The sequence below is a fragment of the Henckelia pumila genome, chromosome 4 (assembly GCF_033568475.1).
Source record: "Henckelia pumila isolate YLH828 chromosome 4, ASM3356847v2, whole genome shotgun sequence".
NCBI classification, from domain to species: domain Eukaryota; kingdom Viridiplantae; phylum Streptophyta; class Magnoliopsida; order Lamiales; family Gesneriaceae; genus Henckelia; species Henckelia pumila.
In genome coordinates this window covers 144617791-144645080 of record NC_133123.1, presented here as the reverse complement: position 1 = coordinate 144645080, position 27290 = coordinate 144617791, and the positions used below count along the sequence as shown (strand labels likewise).

At 36.7% G+C, this 27290-nt stretch overlaps 1 protein-coding gene and 1 pseudogene across 2 annotated transcripts; both read right to left on the bottom strand.

The window, feature by feature from the left end:
• Positions 1–14014: 14014 nt before the first annotated feature.
• LOC140859870 (AT-rich interactive domain-containing protein 6-like) lies at positions 14015–22864 on the bottom strand. Of its 2 annotated transcripts, XM_073262476.1 has the most exons (15): positions 22676–22864; positions 22533–22573; positions 21186–22162; positions 20942–21072; positions 20823–20862; positions 18856–18908; positions 18336–18381; positions 17756–17848; positions 16782–16904; positions 16642–16693; positions 16449–16521; positions 15562–15628; positions 15415–15465; positions 14539–14631; positions 14015–14405 (listed from the first exon to the last, which is right to left on the bottom strand). In XM_073262476.1, the coding sequence occupies exons 3-15, from the start codon at positions 22152–22154 to the stop codon at positions 14301–14303; spliced, it is 1896 nt and encodes a 631-aa protein (XP_073118577.1). In that variant the 5' UTR covers positions 22155–22162; positions 22533–22573; positions 22676–22864; the 3' UTR covers positions 14015–14300. The 2 variants fall into 2 exon arrangements, with proteins under 2 accessions (XP_073118577.1, XP_073118576.1); XM_073262475.1 differs by having other exon boundaries at positions 22533–22864.
• A 434-nt stretch (positions 22865–23298) lies between these two features.
• Positions 23299–27290, bottom strand: part of LOC140861964 (mogroside I-E synthase-like) — a 53754-nt pseudogene continuing 49762 nt past the window's right edge.

Genomic DNA, 27290 nt, shown 5'->3' with positions numbered 1-27290 from the left:
GGACAAGTAGAAAGAGTCTTATGCAACCTAGGGCTTAAACAAAGAAGACATAATTTGATTTACAAAGTATCCAGAAGGTAAATGGCAATCCCCATGGAGTTAACAAGTAATCAAATAGAGATGCAGTTAATTCCTTTTGAAGAAATAAGAGAGGAATTGCAAAAGTTGAAAGGTGAGGTAGCAAGGACGATGTCTTGGATTCATATTGGAGCAATCCAAATAATTATCAAGGCAACTTTTAAAGAAGGAATAGATTCACCCATAGATATCGTAGTATGCGATAAAAGAATGGGGAATATTCAAGATGCTGTCCTGGGTACTATCTCAGGAAATTTTTGTGCAGGAAAAATTGTAGGAGTTATCTATCCAAGAATAGCCTACAATTTAGCTGACAGGGACTTTAGTCGAGCCTTGACGTTGCATCAAAACTTCAAGGAAAAGAGACTGATGAAGGAAGGTAATAGACCATATTCTATTACATATCAAATTTCATATGCTCTTTCTAATACTCATCATTCTGAATTATTTATTAGAAATGATTTCATTGAAATTCCAGAGATCTTTGGGAAAGTTGCTCATGCAATATACCCAGAAAGAATCGAGTTTCCTTTAATTCAGGAAACAGACATTCAAATTCAAGACAGACCGGTTCTATATAGAGACCTTAAAATAAAACCTCGAAGGTTATCTTTCAAGGAAACCGAATGACAAGTAGGAGATGAGACAAATCTCCTATTCAAGAAATTCACCAGAAGAAAAAGAGTTTTCTATAATAGGAAAACTTAGATCTCCAGAAGGATGGAAAGAAGTGAAAATAGTATTCGATATTACAAGTCATCGGAACCAGTTCCCTTGTAACTCGATTTACTATTTGGAACAACATGAAAAAGGAACTTACCAAGGATTGATAAATATTGGAGAATTGGAAGTTCAAATATGTGGAATTCCAGGAAAAGAAGTGGATCAGCTCATTCTTGGCCTAGAGTTTCTGAAGGATCATAAACCATGGAAACGCCTTGAAAAGGGAATAGAGTTCATGGCAAAAGAAAAGACTTGGAGGATTCAATAAGAATTCTACGAAATGGAAAACCAAGAGAATTGGATAAGGGACAATCCCTTAATCAGATTCGAAAACTCTGTTTACAAACAGAGGAAGAAGCAACTGTTGAAATTAGTAAGTCATGAACATGATTTACTAGAACGCATTGAAGAGGTAGAAAGGAGTAACCATACTCTACCTTCTGAAGCCTTAGGAAGACTAAAGGTGAATAGTCTTAATCGGATTACTGAGTTACAACACAGTCTGTTAAAAATGCCAGGGCCATTTAGTAATCCCTTTAAAAAATGACAACAAGTCCTTTCTCCATATACATTCCGATAGGGATGTTGTATGAACAATATAAGGCTGAATACTTTGCAGCTTATATCGATTCGGGAGCAGGAATTTGTACAGCAAAAAGAGGAGTCTTCCCTGAAGAATGTGAAGAAAATTTGCCAAAAATTGCTGGACGAGATTTCTCTCGAAGAATTTTAATTCTTTGCAAATGAATAAAACAAGCAGAGATCCTTATGGGAGGAGCAGGGCAGACACCTTGGTACAAGGTAAAGACACCACCAATCTATTTCCATGATACAGGAGCTGATATCCTGTTAGGAAATAACTTCTTACAAATGTTTAAGAAGTACACACAAGACAATGAGTCAAGAAGACTTATGTTCACTACAATTTGTGATCATAAAATTATCGTTCAAAGACTCAAAGTTGCTTTTTATCGACAATTGCCGATAATATTTCGCAGCCAGCGTGGTGATAAAGGACAACTTTTTCACCCAAAAATGAAAGATCCAAGGAGGTTTGGAGAAACCATGTTGAAAATAACAATAGAACAAGAACTCCAAACAGAGGATATGAAGTTTCTCAAGGTAACTCTACATCACAGAGATATAGAGTTAGAAAATAAGATATCCCTTGAAGATGTCAAAAAGAGGCTCAAAGAAAGTTACAACGAGCACCCTTTGGCATGGTGGGATAGAAATCAACTCAAAGCCAGTCTTACTCTAAAGGAAGGCAAAGACTATGAATTTGTCAGATATAAGCCTATCCCGATGAACATAACAGATCAAAGGGATATGAGAATGATTATCAAGGAACATTTGGACCTTGGTCTAATCAAAGAAGGAGTTTCACCATATAGCAGCCCAGGATTTCTGGTCAGAAATCATGGTGAAATAAAAAGAGGAAAACCCAGGTTAGTTATTAATTATCAAGGTATTAATAAAATCCTGGAGTTTGATGGGTACTTCATACCCAGTAGAGAACATCTAATTAGCTGTGTACGAAATGCTAGAGTGTTCTCAAAATTTGATTGTAAGTCTAGATTCTACCAGATAAGAATGGAAGAAGGCAGTAAGAAATTCACAGTCTTCTCTACTCCACAAGGACACTATATTTGGGAAGTTATGCCTATGGAATTGGCCAATGCACCCCAAATATTTCAAAGAAAGATGGATAATCTTTTTAAAGATTATTTCAACTTTATGTTTGTTTATATTGATGATATTCTTATAGCATCAAAAAACATAGACGAACATGTTAAACACTTAAAGATTTTCTCTAAGATTTGTAAAAAAGAAGGACTGGTTTTATCTGAAAAGAAAGCAGTCATAGCAACAAGGAAAATTGAATTCCTTGGTATTGAGATTGATGAAACTGGAATAATTCTACAACCCCATATTGTGGAAAAGGTAAAGAATTTTCCAGATAAACTCAAAGATGTAAAACAACTCCAGAGTTTTCTAGGAGTAGTTAATTTTGCAGGGATGTTCATAAACAACTTAGCAATGTACAGAAAGGTGTTCAGTCCTTTGTTAAAAAAGGATGCCAGATTTATATGGACCGATGACCATACTAAAAGGGTAAACCAATTAAAAGAGATATGCAAGAATCTCTCAAAAATGGCTATACCCGTAGATGAAGATGATCTGATATTATTCACAGATTCCAGTGATGATTGGTGGGCAGCTATCCTTACCAAGATCACTCCAGATGGAGAAATACCATGCAGATACTGTAGCGGTCTTTTTTTCAGAATCAGAGGTCATCAGATGGCATATCAACGAGAAGGAATTTTATGCAGTTAAAAGGGATTTTGAAAAATGGCCATTATTTCTTAAGAAAGCTTTTACCTGGGTGTTATCAACCTTCAGCGTGAATTTTTTAGCAAGTAAAAAGAAGATGATCTGATATTATTCACAGATTCCAGTGATGATTGGTGGGCAGCTATCCTTACCAAGATCACTCCAGATGGAGAAATACCATGCAGATACTGTAGCGGTCTTTTTTTCAGAATCAGAGGTCATCAGATGGCATATCAACGAGAAGGAATTTTATGCAGTTAAAAGGGATTTTGAAAAATGGCCATTATTTTTACTTGCTAAAAAATTCACGCTGAAGGTTGATAACACCCAGGTAAAAGCTTTCTTAAGAAATAAGATTGAATCTAAACCTGAGAAAGCTAGGTTATTAAGATGGCAAGCATTATGTCAAAATTATATTTTTGATATTGTTATTATTAAATTTCATGAAAATATTCTTGCAGATTTCTTAACAAGAGATGAAAGGCAGTGACGTAGATTCCATCATGAAAATGCAGAGGCATCTCAGGGAACACCTTGGGTTGCTTCAAACCGAGTTCAATCAGTTAGTCATTAATGCTGAAATGGCTGGCAGGTTACAACAAGCTGATCGGATCAAAGTATCTAATCGAATTACTGGATGTATGCAAGCTCAAACTCAACTATGGGCTGCTATTCAAGGGCCAATTGTTAAGGCTATAGAGAAACCATTGGTTTCTCATAAACAGGAAAAGTTAAAACCATTGGTTTTACAAGAAGAAAAAACACAGCCACTTGTTGTAGAACAAAGGGTTGAAGATTCCAAAACCCAAGAAACAAGTGCTAATCTATCATCAGCTTTTGATGAATTGGATGAAGCAACAATTGATGAGAATAATTCATCAAGTCAACCCTCCGTCTTTGGGGTAAAAGAGGAAGAGATCAATCTTAGGCCCAACACTGACAAGGGTAAATCTAAGATTGATACTAATCCAGCTATTATTTCTCCATTCCAGGTTTATCAGAAGTGGGAGAAATTAAAAACAAGGAGTGAAATCAACCCAAACACTTGCAGGATTGATGTTACAGGGATATATCCAAGGGTTTGGCTAAAAAACAATGTCAATCCTAAGGATGTAAAACTCTGGTATGAATTTGGGGCTTTTGCCTCAGTTTATACAACGTCACCAAGCTTCCCGGAGATATCACAGTTACCAAAATGGATCCAGGAAGCAGTCCAAGAAACATGGACAAATAATGATCATTTGTCCAGAGGATATGTGCTAGAACTATATTTCTTCAGTGCAGCTCCAGAGCCAACAGGGAAAGGATCACATGAACCTTTTCATTTCATCAAGCTAAGGAGACCTGATATGACGGGCCATAAATTTATCAAGGATCCTAAAGCTGAAAAAATACCTTTGGTGTCCACTTTTGGAGAAAATGAAATCTCAACCAGAAGGGCATGGGGTATTTGGGTCTGTCTCACCGAAATGGACAAAGTCAAATTTCCGTTCAAATTCTACCAGAATTCTGTGAATGGATCGTTCCTGTTAAATACAATGACAGGAAATACTACAGCTTTCGCGGAAGAACTCTTCGAAAAGAAGAGAAACTTTTTGTGGAACAACAAGCTGCCGGGGAGTAAAGAAACTCGCCGAAAATTTTGTAACATGGCTCACATAGGAAGATGGTCTGAGGTTATCTGCCCAGAATGTCCTGATCAGAAGGAGCCAGAGTTTGGAAAAACATTCAAACCCCGAACGGATCGAAAAGATTTTTCCGAGACAAGCAAAGGTGGACAGGGACCACCAAAGATGCGTTTTTTCAGGGGACCACTGCAAAAACAGAAGATTCCCCGACAACAATAAAGAAAACATGTGAGGAGCATAAATCCAAAAGAGAAAGGACGACATGTGACTCCTCCACCAACAAACGATGCCATCAATAATGGCATAACAGGACAAGGTGAATAACGGGTGACTCATCCACTAGCTAAAGATGTCATTAATAATGGCATAAAAGGACAAGACAAACAGTTGTAAGATTCCCTGAAGTTTCTCGGTGAAACGATTGGAACCTCAGCTATAAATACAAGCGTTCAAGGAAGCTGAAGACATCGATAATTTCCTTCAGTTTTCTTACAAATAAATTGTTGTAATATTTCTCTTTCTATTGATATAAGTTTTCGTTTATGTATTTCAAGAACAAGGCTACTATGAGTAGCTAAACAAGTTGTCTTCTCCTCTTCAAAGGAGTTGATTTATGTAATAATATTATGTCTGAATAATTTTTCTAAAGTCTCTTGTTCTTTCATGCTCATATTTTATAATTAAATTCATATACCATACGCCTTAAGGTAGAAAATGAATTAAGGTTGTGCTGGGTGTCGTTGAAGGAGCTTGTGCAGAAACTATCTGTTGCGACTGCGTGGTTGGAGTGTGAGGAGCACTTCGTAAAACTCGGCAGGTATGACCCGACGACACTATGGTCAAAGAGGTTTTTGAATTTAATTCATCTTACGGAAGCATGTTGGACCCTAATCCAGAGTATATCGGCTGGAAACCTTGCGTAACCGATAGTTTGGCTTAGCCTGAACTGGTTCGATAGGTAAAACAATGTCACGTACAAAGGATTAAATGCTAAACACTTTATTAAGACAAATTTGGGGACCACTAGGGAGTTGAAACAAAGAAATTGGAGTGTAGGGAGTTAAGAAAAAGAAATGTTTGGGTTTGGGGATTTTAAAATAATTTGCCCTTAAAATATCTATCAATTTCTCCGGTCTAGTTCTTTCTCTTTTTTGCTATCAAGAAAATGTTATGTTGTCAATAGACCTTTCTCTTTTTTGCTATCAAGAAAATGTTATGTTGTCAACTATTGACAGTTTAAATCATATTCATTTCAATTTGGTAGATCTAAATATTTTTATGAAATCTTCAATTTTAAAATATTTATAATATTTAACAATTAAAATTCGTTCCGCGACCGTTCCGTGAAATTCCATTGTAACTGGAACGATGGTCTCCGCGACCGCGATTGTGAACTATGCGACCTACAAAGGGACGTTAAGTTATTACCATGGAAAAAACAACCCTGAATCAAGCTCATAGATATATTCTTTCGAACTTTGCAATATTGCAACCATATCGTGAGTAAGTATTAATTTTTAATGTAAACTCTACTTTAATATTTTTTATTGAAAGTTCTTAATTGTAAATGTCAACATTGAACAGAGAATTAAAAGGAGAATTGAAGATAAAAATAGATATGATTCGAATGCAGTTTGCAGTTTGCAGAGTGGTTTGCAAGACGAGTAAGTACTATATTATAAATTATATGCACAATGCATGTTGATAGATATATTGCCTGATTATTTTTTTTATATAGATTTATATCATACTAAAAGTTTGTATTATATGTTTGTTACAGGTTGATCGAGCAAATGAACGAGTGGATGACTTAGATTTAAGGGCTCTTGCACGTGGACCGAATTTTGTAGCACTGAGTTATCATTGGTTCAATGTAAATGGTTTTGCATTTCGCACATTGGAATCCGAGCAAAACAAAAAGGTGCAGAATAGCGGTGTGATGGTTCAATCGGTGCATAATAATGATGATCATAAGTCAATATACTATGGTCGATTGACTAATATTATATCACTTGATTATACTTCCAATGGGAGAATTATTCTTTTTCGATGTGATTGAGTTAATATTAATACTAATGCTGGAACAAAAACTGATCCATTTGGATTTACGATGGTGAACTTTTCTCGCTTGATATACATAGGAAAACGTAAAGAGCATGAACTTTTTATTTTGGCTTCACAAGCCCAAATGGTTTATTATATTCGTGATCCCAAAGATGAGGATTGATATTGTGCAATTCGTCACATACTAAGAGATACATATAACATGGACGATGCAGATGATATTGATACTTTGCATTTTATTCCTAACAATATTTCTAATATGCAGTCGTTGTTGGATGATATGAAAGCGTAGAAGTTGTCGGTTTGAATGGTCAAATGAGGGAAATGAGGACAACAAGACATGCAACTTGTACGTACAGCAAAGAAGGACAATTTAATTAAGAATTTTCTTTCTCATGTTCATACCGAAGATTTGCACCTATATATAGATCTCTCATTTCATTCTTCAGAGCATCCCATCTCGAGTTCATTTCTTCAGTTAAACATTCAAGTGTTTTTGAGTGTGTTTCTATATATATTTGTGAGATAGGTTTTTTCCTGTATTAAGAGAGTGTGTGTCTCTTTGGAAACACAGAGAGAGGTTGTAATTCTCCAAATATTATAGTGGAATCTTTTGGTCTTGCCCATGGTTTTTTACCCAAATAATTTTTGGGGGTTTTCCACGTAAATCTTGGTGTTTATTTTATTCTTCAATTTCCATAGTTTCTATCTCGTAATGCCGCACCTGGGACCAACAAGTGGTATCAGAGCCTTGACATAAAATTTCTTAAAATTCTGAGTATGCTCTGTGGTTGCAGCTTTGACTGATCTTCCACATCAGAAAAGATTTTTTGAAGATTTTATAAGGTAGGATTCTTGTAGTCAAGATGACGGCAAAATACGAGATAGAAAAGTTCAATGAGAGCAATTTTTTGCTGTGAAAATTGAAGGTGCAAGCAATTCTAACAAAGGAGCATTGCTTGGCAGCTATTGGAGATAGACCGGCGGACGTCACGGACGATCAAAAGTGGAATGAGATGAATCACAATGCTATTGCCAATTTTCACTTGGCTATAGCGGATGAAGTTTTGTCAAGTATCTCTGAAATAAAAAGCGCAAAAGTTATTTGGGATACTCTGACAAAATTGTACGAGGTCAAGTCACTACACAATAAAATTTTCCTAAAGAGAAAACTTTATACTCTTCGGATGGCGGAATCCTCATCGATGACCGACCATATCAACACACTGAATACTCTATTTTCCCGGCTCACCTCGATGGGGCATAAAATAGAGGAAAAAGAACGTGCGGAGCTTCTACTTCAAAGTCTACCAGATTCATACGATCAGCTCATCATCAATGTTACCAACAATGTTCTTTCGGATAATTTAAATTTTGACGACGTCTTAACTGCGGTTCTTGGAGAAGAGAGTCGTCGAAGGAACAAGGAAGATAGGTTGGCAACATCGAAGCAAGCAGAAGCTTTACCGATGACGAGAGGAATATTGACGGAGCGTGACTTCAGTGGGAGCCACAGATATGGTAGATCCAAGTCAAGAAGTAAGAAGAAGAATATTTACTGCTTTAAATGTGGCGGTAAAGGGCACTTCAAGAGAGAGTGTACGAAGAGCATCGATAAGGAATCTCAAGGAAATGTGGTCAGTACTTCAGGCGGTGGTGAAATATTATTCAGCGAAGCAGCAACGGTTGCGGAAGGCAGACACAAATTTTGTGATGCATGGATTATGGATTCAGGAGCGACGTGGCATATGACGTCAAGGAGAGAATGGTTCGACCAGTATGAACCAGTCTCAGGAGGATCTGTATTCATGGAAAATGATCATGCCTTGGAAATCGCTGGGGTCGGTACCATTAAAATCAAAATGTTTGATGGTACTATTCGCACCATACAGGAGGTACGATATGTGAGGGGCCTGACAAAAAATCTTTTGTCTTTGGGGCAACTGGATGATATTGGGTGCAAAACCCGTGTTGAGAAAGGGATCATGAAGATTGTGAAAGGCGCGCTTGTGGTTATGAAGGCGGAAAAGGTTGCTGCAAATCTGTATGTATTGTTGGGAGAAACACACAAAGAGGCGGAACTAGCTGTTGCATCAATTGGTTCGGGGGAAGAATCTATAGTGTTGTGGCATAGAAAGCTTGGGCATATGTCAGAACGAGGAATGAAGATTCTCTCAGAACGGAAGTTGTTGTCAGGGCTTACAAATTTGACTTTACCCTTTTGTGAGCATTGTGTTACCAGTAAACAACACAGGTTAAAGTTTGGCACATCTACTGCCAAGAGCAAAGGCAGATTGGAGCTGATTCATTATGATGTTTGGCAAGCACCGGTGGTATCCCTAGGAGGAGCGAGATACTTTGTCTCGTTTATTGATGATTTCTCTAGGAGATGTTGGGTGTATCCAATCAAGAAGAAATCAGATGTTTTTGAAGTCTTCAAAGTTTTCAAAGCGCGGGTTGAACTTGATTCTGATAAGAAAATCAAGTGTTTGAGGACTGACAATGGAGGAGAATATACCAGTGATGAATTTGATGCATTCTGTCAGCATGATGGCATAAAAAGACAGTTCACGACGTCTTACATGCCTCAGAAGAATGGAGTGGCAGAGCGGATGAACAAAACTTTGTTGGATAGAACAAGGGCCATGTTGAGTACTGCGGGTCTAGCCAAGTCATTTTGGGCAGAAGCAGTCAAAACCGCTTCTTACATCATCAATCGCTCTCCTTCAGTGGCGGTTGATTTGAAGACTCCGATGGAGGTGTGGACTGGCAAGCCAGCTGATTATTCTCGGTTACATACATTTGGAAGTCCGGTGTACGTTATGTACAATGAACAAGAAAGATCGAAGTTGGATTCCAAATCCAGAAAGTGCATCTTCTTGGGCTATGCTGATGGAGTAAAGGGGTTTCACTTGTGGGATCCTACTGTCCACAAGCTTATCATCAGCAGAGATGTTATCTTCGATGAAGATAAAGTGAAGGGAGACAAAGGCACACTGAATTCGGAAACTACTATCATTCAGGTGGAAAATAATACAGACGAAGATCAAGTTTCTTGTGAAGCAGTACCGGAGCACGAGGAACAAGAACCAGTTGAGTCAGAGGTTTCTAAAGTGAGGCAGTCAACTCGAGAGAGAAGACCACCAGGTTGGCTTTCAGATTATGTCACTGAAAGCAACATTGCATATTGTCTATTAACAAAGGATGGTGAGCCATTGAGTTTCCATGAAGCTACTCAAAGCTCGGATGTATCCCTGTGGATGACAGCGATGCAGGAAGAATTGGAAGAATTGGACAGAAACAAAACTTGAATCTTATTACACTACCACGAGGGAGGAAAGCTATCGGTAACAGATGGGTCTATAAGATCAAGCGTGATGGCAATAACCAAGTGAAGAGGTATCGTGCGAGATTGATTGTCAAAGGGTACGCTCAGAAAGAAGGTATCGACTTCAATGAGATATTTTCTCCTGTGGTTCGACTTTCAACGGTCAGAGTAGTATTAGCAATGTGTGCGGTGTTTGACCTACATCTGGAACAGCTAGATGTGAAAATAACATTTCTTCATGGCGATCTTGAAGAAGAAATCTATATGCTCCAGCCAGAATATTTTGCAGAAAAAGGCAAAGAGAACTTGGTTTGCAGGTTGAATAAATCTCTGTACGGTCTCAAACAGGCGCCGAGGTATTGGTACAAGAGATTTGATTCCTATATCATGAGCCTTGGGTATAGCAGACTCAGTGCAGACCCTTGTACGTATTTCAAGAGGTCTGGTGATGATGATTATATCATTTTGTTGTTGTACGTGGACGACATGTTGGTAGTAGGCCTCAACAAAGATCGGGTCCAAGAATTGAAGGCACAGTTGGCTAGGGAATTTGATATGAAGGACTTGAGACCAGCAAACAAGATTCTAGGGATGCAAGTTCACCGAGACAGAAGCAACAGGAAGATTTGGCTTTCCCAGAAAAATTATTTGAAGAAAGTCTTGCAGCGCTTCAACATGCAAGATAGTAAGCCAATTTCAACCCCTCTTCCTATTAACTTCAAGTTATCTTCTGAGATGTGTCCTAGCAGTGAAGCAGAGAAGATGGAGATGTCTCGAGTACCGTATGCATCAGCAGTGGAAAGTTTAATGTTGACCATGATTTGTACAAGACCAGACATTGCACAAGCAGTGGGAGCAGTTAGTCGATATATGGCGAATCCTGGACAAGAGCATTGGAGCACAGTTAAGAGGATCCTTAGATACATTAAGGGTACCTCGGATGCTGCATTATGTTTTGGAGGATCAGATTTTACACTCAGGTGCTACGTGGATTCAGATTACGCAGGTGATCCAGATAAAACAAAATCTACTACTGGTTATGTGTTTACAGTTGCAGGAGGTGCAGTCAGCTGGGTTTCAAAACTGCAAACAGTTGTGACGTTATCTACAACGGAAGCAGAATACATGGCAGCTACTCAAGCTTGCAAGGAAGCAAAATGGATTAAAAGGTTATTGGAGGAGCTTGGACACAAACAAGAAAAGATTCCTCTGTTTTGTGACAGTCAGAGTGCCTTGCACATTGCAAGGAATCCATCCTTTCATTACAGGACTAAACACATTGGAGTTCAATTTCACTTTGTTCAAGAAGTAGTAGAGGAAGAAAGTGTGGATATGCAGAAAATCCATACAAAGGATAACATAGCTGATGTTCTGACCAAACCAGTGAATACTGATAAGTTCGAGTGGTGTAGATCCTCAAGTGGCCTAGCAGAAACGTAAGCAGCAGGAATGACAAGATTGAAAAGATGTGTGGAGATGTGTTTGATACTTAATCAAATCTTCAAGTGGGAGAAATGTCGGTTTGAATGGTCAAATGAGGAAAATGAGGACAACAAGACATGCAACTTGTACGTACAACAAAGAAGGACAATTTAATTAAGAATTTTCTTTCTCATGTTCATACCGAAGATTTGCACCTATATATAGATCTCTCATTTCATTCTTCAGAGCATCCCATCTCGAGTTCATTTCTTCAGTTAAACATTCAAGTGTTTTTGAGAGTGTTTCTATATATATTTGTGAGATAGGTTTTCTCCTGTATTAAGAGAGTGTGTGTCTCTTTGGAAACACAGAGAGAAGTTGTAATTCTCCAAATATTATAGTGGAATCTTTTGGTCTTGCCCGTGGTTTTTTACCCAAATAATTTTTGGGGGTTTTTCACGTAAATCTTGGTGTTTATTTTATTCTTTAATTTTCATAGTTTCTATCTCGTAATGCCGCACCTGGGACCAACAGAAGTCGAGTTAATTAGAATTGATTTGGAGGGATCGATTGTTAATGGTATATCTATTGTGGACATGGAAAATGATGACGAAGACTTAAGTTAGTTTTGGAGTCTTGTTTTGTGAACTGATTTGAAAGGATGAATTGTTAATGGTATATGCATACTTGTGTTGGACATGGAGTATTGTTTTGTAATTTAGAAACTCTTTTGACGGAATTTGACTTGTACAAGGTGTTATCTGAAGGGTTTTTTTTTTTTTTTTGGCAATTCAAAATATCCATTTGCTGATATAATTTTTTTTTTTGATTTAGGGTATGGATTGGTAGTCTCATTGATATATATTCTTTCTGTTGTTTATTAAAGTTATGTTTCTTTGGGATATAAATGCTTTTCCAAAATTTTCTCTTCTTCTTTCATCAATTCCTCTGCTTTTTCGGTCATCCCACACCATACAGTCCCTCTTCGGTCCTTGTACAGTTCAAAAGCTTAGGTAATTTACGGAGAAAGTCCAAGAATTTGTGGGGTTTAAGGAGATATAATTTGATGACGATGATTGTCAAAAAAGTCCAAACCTACAGTCAATTATTCATCGTATCATTAAACATGTTTTACAAACCTTAACTAAGCTAACATATACTCTTATAATTTAAATAGGTCAACATAAAGTTTTATTGAGGGTGCTCTCACTCACACCTTACTTGGCCGATCGAGTACGTTACGGATACATGCAATATTATTGTTGAATCCATTCGTCAGCCTATACTAATGCTCTTGCACCTGAATTTTCTATTATCTCGTTCGAATTCGAATGCTTACTTTGCAAACAACGGGACTCATCATCAATTTCTGTCGACGAACCGCCGACAAAGCAGCTCACGAACTTGCTTCGTTTGGTTTAAGAAAACGGGTAGTGGAAAAAAATTCTTTAATTGGTTGATATGTTTTTTTCATTTTACTACGCTTGAAAAGGTGGTCTTTTTTTATTAAGAAAAAAAAAAAAGAAAAGAAGAAGAAGAAGAAGAAGAAGAAGAAGATGATGATGATGATGATGGTCTTTTATACTTGCCATTACTAATACCGAGTGTTTCTATTAGTATTTTTAAATTTCTTGCTTAAATTCTCTGTTAATTAATTATGTTTCAGTGCTTAATATCATAATTACATATTTTAAATTGTTTAATTTAATTAGTTGATAAATGGTTGATTTTATGCGGTGATTGATAATATTATTATATTTATGCATATAAATATATCATTTGCGACCGTGAATTTTCTCTTGTATCCTTTATTTTCTTTATATTATGTGTTAATGAAACTCATTCATTTTTTTCTTTGTTAGTTCACCATTAATTTAAATATATATTTAAATTTGTTAATTTTAAATTTCCTCTTGTACCTTCATTTTCTTCATATTACGTGTTAATAAAACCCCATCATTTTCTACGTCAAAAAAAAAAAACTTAATTTTCTTCTTTGTTAATCCATCAATAATTTAAATATATATTACCTAAATTTCTTAATCATGTTATCAATTATTAATTACATACACACAACACACACGTACATTTTCTTAATATATAAAAATAAACGCTACAATATAATTTTAATATAATTATCTTACCGACAAGTGATGACAATACTACAATATATTAAGAGATAATTGAATGATCAATGATCATAAAGCTCATGGCAACAGATGTGATTTAAAAAAATCAAATAAATGGTCAAGTTCACAAAGTTTAATACCATACTCTTGTCATTATTTTTGTTTTTTGTTATAATATCTAATTAATTTTTCGATAATGTAAAATATGGGCCAATTTAACGTCGTCACAGGCACTGCTCAAATTGGTCGATCCTCTATATTTTATATCAAAAGAAATGCAAGATCGGGACAGCTCGAAACCAGTGGAAAACGAATTCGAAATCCAAGATTGACTAACTCAACGATCCAATGGTTGGTCATAAATACATCCAAGTTAAAAATGGGGGTGTGGTGGCCGCAGCCTGGAAAAACCTCCATTAAAATCCAGAATTAGAAGGACATCTGAAAACCTAATCTGCTAATTCAATAACCACACAAGCATGCACTGGTCAACCTACACATTCACAAGCTTAAAAAGTTCTCTGCAAGAATTGGGGTTACCGTACCACTACTAATTCATTCACATTCTTGTTCGAAGGAATGCTGCAATATTCAAATATTTGACTGCTCGAAAGGAACGCGAACAAATAGGCGTCCATGGAGGCTAACCACCGCAGAGGTCTGAAGTGGATCGATTCTCGCAGGTAAGCTAACAATCTGAAAACCAACCCAATAGCTCATTATATAACTCTCTCTATCCAATCAACTTCCTTTGAATAGTATTATCAAGAATTGAATCCCACCATATTCATGTCCACAAAGGGGAGAGAGAGGGAGAGCACATGGCTACCTTTTTGAATGGTGTAATCCCCCAAGGATTATCAACTTGCTCAGGCTGACCCGTAATGACTAAACGTCCAGCAGGATCTGATTGAACCCGCACCTAAAGAGCAATAATGTCGTAAATGTCATTTTCTGTCCTAATAAAGGAAGGAAAACAACAAAAGAAATGCATCCAACAGATAGGTAAATTCTTCTTTGTGGTTCAGTTTGTAAATGCTTAGGAAACAAATCAAGTGAACAAGGCACATAAAGACCAACTAAGCGGGAAGGAATAGCAAATCATCCAACCATAGCTGCAACAAAAGATTTGAGAAATTGAAAGAAAATTGAATATTCAAACAAATTAGCTGTAATGCAACACATTTTGCAACTGTTTCTGGCATTCCTTTTAAACTCTAAGCAATACTCAAGTCTGCCAACAGTGTTGTGAGAAAATTCTCCATCACAGAAGCATGGTCCTTGGAATCATAATTCTTTGATTTTTTTTTCCTTTTAAAATGGTTTCCAAGTAAGATTTACACACCAAATTAGACCAAACATCGCAGAGCGAAAAGATTACCAACTGCGAACAACCAATTCATTGTTCGTCTTCATTACTCAAGAAAAAACCATGCTGCAACCAACCAATCTCTTCAACACCAATAATAACGTATAGTTTTCAGCTTTGCTGCTCAACATAATATCTTCCAGATGAAAAGGAAAAAAAACTAATAATAGTAATAATAATAATAAAGAACATATGCCTAATGACCTAGACATATCACAGAACCAGGGACACACATGAAGAGAAAGTGAAATTTTTATTCGTGGGGAAGGGATTAGAAGAAGCAATCACCACATAAAACAAAGTAAACTACACTACCAAAAGTCACAGAGTACACACCTCTTCACGTAAAAGCCCCGGGACTAAAGCATAAACTTCAAAACAGTCCTTCTGCACACATAAAAACAGTATCAGACAATACTTATAATCATCTATGTGGATGAGCTCAGACTGAAGAAAAACAAATGAAATGGGAGGCAACCATACAGTTTGGCGTACGTTGATCTTCACCCAATCAGCTGGGGGACCGATATCAACCACTGATGTCACTAGTCTAACAATAGAAGTACGAAAAATATCAATGCCAACTCGAAATTTTAGAAGATGGGAGAACATTGTCACAAGGAGGATTCAATATTCTGGGTAAGGAAGATAAAACAATCAATAGACAAGCACATAAAACAATGCCTTTAAACATGAAAGACATCAGCAAGTACTAGTTGAATACATATTCTTTGGTTTGTGCTCATTATGTTTGCATAGTATTCGGTCCCATGCTAATCCATATATTAAAGGTAACACTCTGGGATATAATAAATATGGTCAAACGTTTAGACACTATTATCTCAGTTGTCAAAAATTGTTTATATATTTAAGAAATGTACACAAATTGTGAACATTAAAAACACCACAAAAAGCACATCTGTCATGCCGATTCAACATTCACATCGACTGCTAAGCACCCTTTAAGATAGGCAAGACAGATTCAAAAGCCAATCAACATTTTTTTTCCACTGCAACAAAACCAGCAGAAGATCCAACATCAACTAGACATAAACAGCTGAAGCTTGGCGGCTTGAAGTGCTATGATCATTTCAGATTCAAATCCTTCACTTTGTATAAAATCAGTTTCAGATCATAATTCATATCAGACAAATCACCCCAGACTATTACAACAAAAAATACCTGTGAAATAGATTAATTCAGAGAAAATGACACCAAAAATCATTCAACCAGCCAAGTTCAACTCAAATTACAAAAAAAAATAGCTTACAATTTAGAAAAATTATATCAAATTGACCATCACAATTACTTAAAACGGAAACACTCTCACAAAAAACAAAAGATTAACCATATGTTAACCCAGACTTAACTGCTTAGATGTTTCGGTCCGAGCAGCCTTGACTGAAAGCTCTACCTCATTTGGTCTTCTCTGCTTGACTGAGCCTGAATCCACATAACAATTTGGTGTAAACTAATAATGAAAACCAATTTATAGCGAAGGTCATAACTCATAATAAAAAATAGTTCATCTGTAATATTTCAAAAACTCAAGTGTTCCCTTACCAATGCTCTTGAGACTCTTCTCACGCTTTGTCATATTGTTAAGATTCTTGTCCTATCATATTGCATAATATTATGCGCCGCACAATGTGAAAAAATTGAGAGCTCAAACAATGTACTTTCAGATGACAATATCAACGAACCTTAGCAACTGGTTCACCAACTTCACCATGACCAAAAATGTCTTGGCCGTGCCATACTTGCATAGCACGAGCCGCAGAATCTCTTCTAGCCCTTCCTGATCCAGATCCTTGATATCCATTTCCCTATATATGTTTTTGAGATACAAAAGCTTAAACATTTTTTTATGCAATAATCGGTCGTATTACAGCCACATAAACAAATGAGCATACAAATCTAAATACGCATTTTAAAAACATGTCACGACGATGGGTACACCTATATATAACTAGCAATTAGCTAGCATATGTTTTAGGGAAGGGCAGGACAGGACGGGGAAATAATGCTACAGGGAGAGAGTGCCAGAAATAACATGAGCCATTAAAGTTTATTGCATAAACTAATGAAACCTATTCCAAAAATACATTATATCCATCAGTATGAAGCATCTCTTGAACCACATATCCTCCATTAGCATGCAAACAACCAAGTAAGATAAATTGAGGCTTCACGAAGCATTTATTCATCTCCATGCCATTTTAGTATGCTACTAAATTTCTAAACGTATGACAGTGTAATTATGCAATAATATAACAACGATACAAATTTTCCAGTTCTAGCCTGTAAAAACGGCAAGGTTGCATCTCTCCACACAAAATTAATAATATTCAAATAAAAAATAGAGATACGCACACAAAAAAAACAATTCTACTACAGTTCATGAGGACTTTATAATTATTGTAGTGTTTCTAATGAGGATGAGAAAGCATCTCAATACAAAATTGAGTTTGCTCATTGACGCCTAAACCTGCAATCCTAAGCATGAAAGAGTACTCCTATTCGCTTAGGTAAGTACAGCTGTCACACAATTAGAAGTCAACACTACCTTGGGTTCCTTGTAGTTATTTACCTAATTGAGTTCACAAAAATAATTAAAGGATATCAAAAAAGTTCCTTCGCAAAGAAATATGCAGTAAGAAAGACAAAGTCTACAAACCTCGATGTCAACACCAGAAGCTTCAGGGAGAGGAGCCACTGGGAAGTGAAGCTCACCAATTTGTTTCTTATGCCTCTCATATTCCAGAAGAGACTAACCACACAGATTGAGGAATCAAGTCATCAAACATGGTAACTAAACTAACACAGGAACCAATTATAATTGTTAATTGTTAATTGTAAAAAGAACCACATACTTCCGAGAGCCATAGATACAGAACTCTGAAATTCCAAGTTTAGTTCAATCAATTTCTTTAATGTCAAGGGGCAAACATGATATCCAGTTAAATAACACCTTCGTGTCACCAGGACTTTATCCTAATTTAATTTAATTAATCCTTTTTTCATAATTATTTTTAAATGAACTAGCAAAATTCAAACTCATATTCACATCAGAAACTGGCATAAAGAAGATGTAATTTTTGTCATCGCTGTCTACAGAATTCTCAGAGCACATTTTTTAACACAAAACAGTGAGTTAGGTCCCTTCAGATGGATTCACACCAAGAACAGACGATGGATGGAAATCAAACGACAGTTATGACCTAATCAAATGTGAGGGGAGGAAGCTAGTATGTCACCTTCTCATAGAATATACGAAACGTCCAAGAAACTGTTGTGCATGTCCTATAAAATAAAAGAAAAGTTCAATTAATCAGTTTTCATAACCTAGATCATTCACTTCTTAAAATGAACATGTTATGTTCGTAATTACCAGCTACAGAAGTACAACTATGGAAGAAATGAAACGCATAAATTTTAATTTTAAAATAAAAAAATGTACCAAAAAAGACAATATTCCAAAACACTCAACACAATGAAAATTCTATATTTCACATCGCCGGAAAGAAAATGTTGAATCAACTCCTAAAGCTACAACGATGAAACTTAGGCAAACCTCCAATTGCTGTATGTCACAACAATTTGATGACAATAACTCTCAATATTCAAAGGATTCAGAAAATTACTTGATATATCATACATCAGTACCCCATATCAAAAATTGTTAAATATAACGAAAACAAAAAGAACAAAGAGTTTCAGACCAAGTTTTATAATACCCCAAAAGAAATGCATGATAATTTTGAAAAAGAGCCTTACTTTGGTGGATGAAATGACTCTCCTACCTGCCTCCACAATTTAGCTCCAGTTACCTATTCAAAGACCTTAAATTTCATAAACATTGAATGCAGAGTATTTTGACACTTTATCATCAGCATGATGGTAAGAGTTCCTACGCATACTAAATATACTTCAAGAAATTCTAAGCTTCTAGTCCATTACGAGAGTATAACAGGCTTCTGAGACAGCAATGCTGATTTCATGCCTGTTACTGTTAGTGTGATTGTAATTTATACCCCAATTGTCCACATCTTGAAAGGATGGAGTACAAAGTAAAGGAAACAGTTTTAGTGACAGCAACAATTTTTGTACCTGAATTAAATCACTAGGAGGTAGTTACAAAATACAAAATGGTTGTGGTTTAAAAAATATGATTTTATTAATTTTTTTATACTATAGTCCAACCAAGAACAAGTATTTGAAACGCGTACCAATCAAGAGGCATGTATTTCAAAAGCTACGTGTATTTTGTGTACATGACGGAAACAATAGAAACTATGCAGCCAAAACAAAGATAAGAAGGTTCTCGACGATTTGCTGACATAGACAAGAAATTTCTTAATCATCCTGTTAGTACTACAGAGATGGTGGGAATAAAAGAAATGAGACATGGTCAGCGACGAGAAATTATATCTATTGGAGGAGGACAAGAAACATACTCCAACAGTCATGGACTAGGAGTGTTGACAGTGGCTCATAAATTGGCTTCATGCATCACAATCAACAAGCATATTAAAGAATTTTGAGATCATTGTTTACACACTTTGGCTCCTGCAATCTTGGGGCATTCTATTGTTTCAATTAAATAACTAATTACCTGATAAAACCACAACGAGCATATATACAAAGCAAAATGAACGATTGGCACAACAATATGTCAACAAGATAAGCACGGTAAAAAAAAACCTTCTTAATAAGCACAACACATTCAAGCGATAGGTAAGTTGATATGTAATTTTTTTCCAAACTTTGTGAATCATAAATCTTATGCATACATTAAACTTCAGACACGGATATGTTGTTCACACAAAAGCATGTATAAACATCAAAAGCTTGTTCTTAGATGTGATAGTTCAATGCCTATGATGCGACGGTGTTGGCCTTTTTGAGCAAGTTGATTCCCTTCCTAGAACACAGTAAGTAAGAGCATTTTCTGAAAAAAAGATGTGGAAATGCTAAAATGTCAAATAGTAATAACAGCGTGTTTGGATTTATAAAAATGGGATTTGGAATTGGAATTCATGGAATTGAAATTCCATTTTGGTGTTTGGTGAGAATTTAAAATATGATAGTTTGAATTAATAATATTTTTTAGATAAAGGATATTTTGTAAAATTTGCAAAGAAGAGTTGAAATCTAAGAGCAAGTTATATAAATATAATTTTTAAAAATTTTATTATGATGTTTAAAACTCAAACCCTATGAAATCCCACGAAATCCGACCAATTTCATAAAAATTTCATTTATTAAATGAAATCCCATCAAATATCAATCTCATTTCGAAATCCTATTTTACCAAACATTAAAATGGTATTTGTAATTCCAAATCCCGTTGAAATCCTCCATACCAAACACGATGTATGGAAAAAATTAGCGCTTTTTAAATAAGTGCAATACATACATTTGTGCACTTGTGCATGTGTCTTTCGACTAAAGAAGAGGACAAAGATATGTAACAAGGGAAGGAAGGTCAAAGACACAAAAAAGAGAAGAAAGAAAAGAGAAATAAAAATGGGATCAGAGCAGGAATCAGAAATGGACTTGACGACAATGGTGCCTTTTAGCATGCATTGCCTGGGAAAAAAGTACTTGGCAATGTGCCCTAAAAGAAAGCTTGAGACTTGCCCTGCGAAGGGCCAGGGTAATCGAGTTGAGCTATTAACTAAATTCCAAGAAGTAATAACTGATGGAGTGCACATAGTAGAAGAAGAAAATAGCAGGCATACCCTGTCATAGCCGCCCAATCTAATCACAGCTCTCCATAACCTAGCAGCGAAAAAATGAGGAAATAAATATATTCAACTAATAACACAGTCACAATCATATCAATAAAAAGAATACTTACTTCAGGCAATTCAGCGGCTGGCCATAAAATTTGGGAGGTTTAAAGTCCATTGACCTCTCTCGATAGAAACTTTCAACATCCTTCATGAATATCGCTTGCTCCTCTGGTGTTCCATCATCACTCTCTCCCATCTAACATTCATAAAAGAAATATCAACGCCGACATCTATTACTGTCACAAGTCAGAACTTCATATGACCAACCATTCTTAAAATTAACTAATGATCTGATACAACATTTATTACCAATGGCAATGTGCCTAGTGTAGAAAAAGTCTTGACAGTTTCCCCACTATGGTCTCCAGCTGTTGCAGGCAACAATTTCACAAGGGACTTTGGAGTCACAGGTTCTTCCTGGTTTGGAAATGAGGCATTATCACCACCATCTATGGCAACAATTTCAGCAGTCATGATTTCTTTTTCCTTACTTTGTTCTTTAAGCTCATCTACAACCTCTTTATCCTGGCTTGTTTGTGCTACATCTTTCATTTTCTCATCCCCATCTGCCAGACTCTTATTTGCAGCAGTTGTTTGACTCAGAGGAGCTTCACTAGCAGATAATTTATTTGGGGATTGCCCAATTTTAATCAAATTATTCCCAGCATCAGCAATTGCTGTAGTCTGTTCTTCCATCGTAGCATGTTTAACAGGATTTGAATCCCCCTCGCGCTTTTTCTCAACATTTTCACCTGTCATTTCCTTCATCGCACTGTTGACAGGATTTCCACTGTTCATGCCTTCCTCAGTAAGCTTCTTCTCTTCTTCCAACTTGCCATTAGTAGTGTTGCACACAACCACTTCATTATTGACATGAGATTGTTCTTCCGCGGCACTACCAGCTGCAGTTTGCTTCACTGCTTCAGTTTTGGTGCTGATTGGCACATCATTTTCACTACTGGTTTGGGCATTGAAGTATAATCCTACAGGTTCCTCCACATTTCCGGGCTCCATAACCTCACTCTTACTGTTAATTTGGCCTTCCATGTCACTCATAACAGTGTCATTGTCTCTTGATTCATTTTTCAAATTATTGGGTTCATCTCCACTGCTCAAGCTTTTATTTGCATCCTCTAGCACAAGAATTGAAGGGGCAAAGTTTTCATCTTTGTTTTCGACCCTACCATCATGCTGCTTACCTTCAGATTCTTGAACATTATATCTGGAATCGTGATTGGGGGTCACGATATCCTCCATCTCTACATCTCTCTTATCCATTATGATATCTTATAAGAATTAGGAACGTATCAAATATATAAGATATTTAACATGCAAAAATGATATTTAGGATTAGTAAGAAAAAACAGAGAGAAGAAAAGCCCACGAGCAAAATTACAAATGAAAACCTAAAATGAAAATTAAACAACCCGAACAGAACCCCATCAAATTTTATCGTCCATCAGCGTCAAAACCCTAATTTCGTATCAATCTAAAAAAAATGAATTTCCGCGGATGAAGTAAAAACCCAAAGCCTAATTTTTTTGGGGCGCAATAAAAATTATTTCTGTTAAATATAATTGCAAGATTCACATAAGGCACGTAAAATAAAACACATTTGAACGACAAAAACGGTGACTGAAAGAAGCCAACACTTGCCTGTAACAACCCGCCAGAGCTTCGATTACGAAATGAAATCCCTGTGTTTTTGCAGAGTTTGAGGAAAATGCGGAGGGAATGTGAGAGAGCAGTGATGATTGACCCAGTAGAATCTCGAGCGCAAATAAATTGAGAAAAATTACATGTAAAAGGTCCCGTCCAGATACGGCAAGAGGAGACGAGAGAGAGAGAGAGAGAGAGAGTTCTGCAAACAAAAACAAACAAATACGGACGCAGAGAGAGGAGAGAAAGAGAGATTGTAAATTAACCTCTGCTTCTGCGGTTTCGTAGTTCAAACGGAAGAACGGGTTTGCCTCAATCAATTCATATATCCATAGACAGCCTCCTTTCACTCTCTCGCTCTTCTCTCTTTTATATTAATATTATTATATATTATATTATATTATATTATTTTTTTATACAAAAATATTATATATACCGCAATATGTTTGTGATTTAACAAAACAAATACTATTTTTAATTACTGTTTGACTGGAAATTATTATTATTATTAATTAATTATTAACCGTGTGATAAGTATTTTCCAGATAATTAATTGCATTGCCAATGAAATCATTCAATTTGTACAAAGCTGAAGATTTTAATTTAAATAAATATTTGTTATCGTATTATAATTATTTTAATTAATTCGATGAATTCCGAGGTTAAGGGAACTAGTTTGTAAATTAGAAAAGCCACAATTGTTTTTTAGTGATACCATACATAAATTAAAATGATTGAAGCAACAAATCTTAAAAAAGAAATCCTAGCTAGCTAGTATTCGGTCTCCTGACACGAGCTGATGTATAATTTGGTTAATGTTCCTATCTGAACTTCCTCCTTCCGCTACTGCCTCCTTGGCTAGTTGCTTGAGACGAGCAACATTGTTTCGAATCTCTTCTCCTCCTCCTCCTTGCATAATTTCCCAAATACACTTACTTATTTCCACACTTGGACAAAATCCCTTGTCATCTGCCTTAGGTTGGATTCCTACTTGCCATATGTGCTCCACAAAATGTGAATTTGTTATCTGGTCCAAAAAAGTTAGAGTAGATGTTCTGCAAGCCAACTGTTGGCTATGAATTTTATTGACTTGCGTGTAATAAACAATTTTTATTTTAATATAATTACTCTTTTATTCAATTTTGGCATTTACTTTATCTGCATACTCATGCAAGCTGCATAGATAAAGACCTTAAATATACTATAGTAAATAAATATGAGATTGTACATGTGATGACAATCATGAAACACATATTTTAATTACTGTATATTCTAAATTAAGTTCCTAGTCGATTGGGCCGTCCAAAATAAGGATAAGGATCGCTCGAGCTCGAGACTAGAATCTGTGATGTTGTGTACCACGTTTCATTGGTATGGACATAGAGATGTTCAATCATACAGATTGGTGCTCATACGATGAGTTCACTGAACTACCCTTCCTCGGATTTTCCAAGTGGTTATTATTCATCGAGTGGATAAATTTGTGGTTATGATTGTACACCATTAGTCCTTACGACCCGAGACAACACTGAGGCTCTACATGCTAGGATTGTGCTTTGACTCGTTTACCGACTCCAAGAGGGTCATCAGGTGGCGAGATAGGGTACAGTTACGACACATGTAGGAGCCAGTGTATTCTAGTCGGGAATTCATCGCTCACCTACGGGTGTGGATATCCTATGTGATCTTATGAGATAGTAGTTCATGGAATCTCTGGCCAGAGTATGAAATGTATATTAGGGTAAAGTGGTTCCCTAATTGCACATGCGATGCCACTATGTATTCTCTTAGATGTATCACATCGTTATCGAACTTCACATGCAACCCTCGATGAACCAATGGTTGCAGATTCGATCGGGATATATGAGATGAAGGGACCGTACTGTACGATAATCATAATCGATTGGTTCTTATAGGCACTATTAGTGATACTTAGGAAATCATGGGGCGATGCTACTAGACGCTCTTACCATGATTCGATGGGTCCAATCAAAAATGAATTCTGACATTCTTATGATAAAGGAGTTGATGCATAGAATGGGGCTAATAAGGTAAGCTCGTATAAAGGACAATGTCCTGAATCACAAAAAGTTGCGAACCAACGGCTAGCTGTATCCCTGAACCGTTGAGGGTCACACAAGCACTAGTTTCCCTATTCCCGTTGAGATAATAAATTCAAAGAGTTGAATTTATAATAAAAAAAATTTGATTGGATCAAATGATAAGCTTATAAATGAGTTTATAATAGCTTATAGAATTTTTTGAGAGCAAAAATGCTAAAAACAGTTAAAGGAGTGCACCTGCTTAATTTGAGTGAAAGTGTTCCAAAATTAGCAGCTGTCTTATTTATGCTTTATTGGTTTCGAAAATTTAAAGTGTGCATCATAATAACGATTAAGTTAAAATCATCACATCGGTGATATTGGATCATCGATCGGGATTATGATAATATTAATACAATGAGTGCATGAATCATGGGCTAGTAGGAGTACAAGCTCATCATGATAAATTATTAAAGTAGTGGACTTTAATAAATTAATAATATTTTAGTTAGACTAGATTAATAAAGCCCATTAAGTTGTATTAATACATGATATTAATTTGTTTAAGGAAATATTTTTGATATCATAATATATAACTTGCACACAAAGGAAAATATAATGTAGAATATATATATAATATATATAATGTTTCGAGAAAAACATTCACAATTTGCAAATGAAATTCTCGAAAATCTTAATTATATATATATGCAATAATTAAACGTGTTTAAATTATATTTACATATATAATTAAGATATATTTATATATATTAACATATAGACATATATACTAAAAAAAAATCGTTCGAAACCTAATATCTATCATTCAGGCAATTTTCGAAATTGCTCTCTCCCTTTGTGCTTGAAGAATTCGGCCACCTTAATCAATAAGGTTGGTGTAGTAGCCCGTAACCAAAATCAGTGATTAAGAGATTAATCAACGTTAATTAAATAGATTGGGTACCGGACGGTTCGAAAGCTCCGATGCAGGATCGGACGTTCCGATCGAGATCGGAAGCTCCGATGGTATTACGTCAGGCATGACGTGTGGTAGGATCGGAAGCTCCGATCAGGATCGGAAGCTCCGATCACCCTTATCCGAAGTTAACCAGTGATATTTTGACACGTGGCAGATAACGATTTTCGGAAGCTCCGATGGCAAGATCGGATGTTCCGATCGAGGATCGGAGGTTCCGATCGATGTCTATAAATAGAAGGCCGAGGCTTCACTTTCATTTGCCAATTCCGAGAATCCCTCTCTATTCCAGGCATATTTGAGTATTTCGAGTCTTCATAGGCTTGACCCGTGGGTTAGCGAGGCGTTCGATAGTCGTAGCGGAGTTGTGCCCAAGTTCTGGAGGCATCGACATCAAAGGGCTAACGACGGACGAAGGTATAGCTTTTGCTTCCTAAAAATATTTAGGAGTATGCAATAGTTTAGTTAAGGCTTTTAGAGCACTTTAATGATAGTAGTATCATTTGGCAGTGTAGAGCAGACTATAGGCGTGGACCTAGAGTTGGTAGAGCTTGCACTGATTTGAGGTACGAAAGTACTGTTCGAGATATCCTGACTGAGTATGCGTGTATTATGTGACTGCATGGTTTATATGTCATTGATTTATGCTGCATTCATTTCCATACTGAGCTATCTCCTTCTAGATGTCTATTAGTAGGGTTGTACCCTATCCTGTTAGTGGATGGACTTCCATGGCTTTGGGTCCGATAAATCCACTTGTATTATGGTATGGGAGCCACATTCTGAAGCGACGGCACAGCGTGCTACATACCAGGGTCCGGTCTGTCTCTGTTATCTGATCCTTGACCTCGAGTTATAGGGAGTTCACTTTGCATGCATGTATACTCATACTCTCGTACTGAGCATTTTATGCTCACGTCTCGTACTCTGTGTTTTTGGACACCCTATTCCATGGGGCAGGTTTGCGATTGAACGAGGCGGGTGGATCCAAGAGGGGCTAGGCAGTGGTTGGCCAGCTGGAGCTTCGCCTAGGTTTTATTTTGTTTTTATTTGGATTGATACAAATATTCGATTGGGTTGTATTATTTTTGGGTATTTACAGATTCCTTACCTTGGAATTGTATAATGTTTATGGTTTCCGCAGTTTTATTCTGATATCTGTTTAATTAAGTTAATTGCATGCCTAAGTTCTGTTTAGTAGGTGATCCAGGTAAGGGTCACTACATTTATGGTATCAGAGCATGCAAAGTATTCTTGGGATTTAGATTCTACATAAGATAACCGTTAGGTTAATTTTGTAGATGGCAGATCGTGATGACCAGAGTTCTCATGGCAGTATTGGTGGGCGTTGGGGTGATGCCGACTGGGAGCCTCGTCGGGAACGCCGCCATCGTCATTGATTTGAGGACCGTTTCAGTGTACGTCGATTCTTACAGATGGGGCCTAAGCCCTTGGTTGGAGGTGAGTCTTCGGAGGATGCGGAGAACTGGTTAGACCGCATGGAGACAACTTTTCAGACTTTCCAATGCACCGAGGAGCAGAAGATGGAGACCCTTGGTTATCTTCTGGATGGACGTGCGCGCAGGTGGTGGAGGTTTACTTCTGCACCTTTTGTTACGGCGAGAGGAGTGGCCACCTGGGCCGAGTTCCGCACAACTTTTCAGAAGCTGTATTTTCTTCCGACACTCCTTCAGTCGAAGGCGGGCGAGCTACTGAGTCTGCGACAGGGAGCCATGT

Excerpts from the sequence above, each read along its gene's own strand:
- LOC140859870 (XM_073262475.1), bottom strand. The coding sequence starts at position 22,154 with ATGGATAAGAGAGATGTAGAGATGGAGGATATCGTGACCCCCAATCAC. Across the intron at positions 20,863-20,941 it reads CAGCCGCTGAATTGCCTGAA|GTTATGGAGAGCTGTGATTA; the intron begins GTAAGTATTCTT and ends TTTCGCTGCTAG. Across the intron at positions 18,909-20,822 it reads GATTGGGCGGCTATGACAGG|GTAACTGGAGCTAAATTGTG; the intron begins GTATGCCTGCTA and ends GTCTTTGAATAG.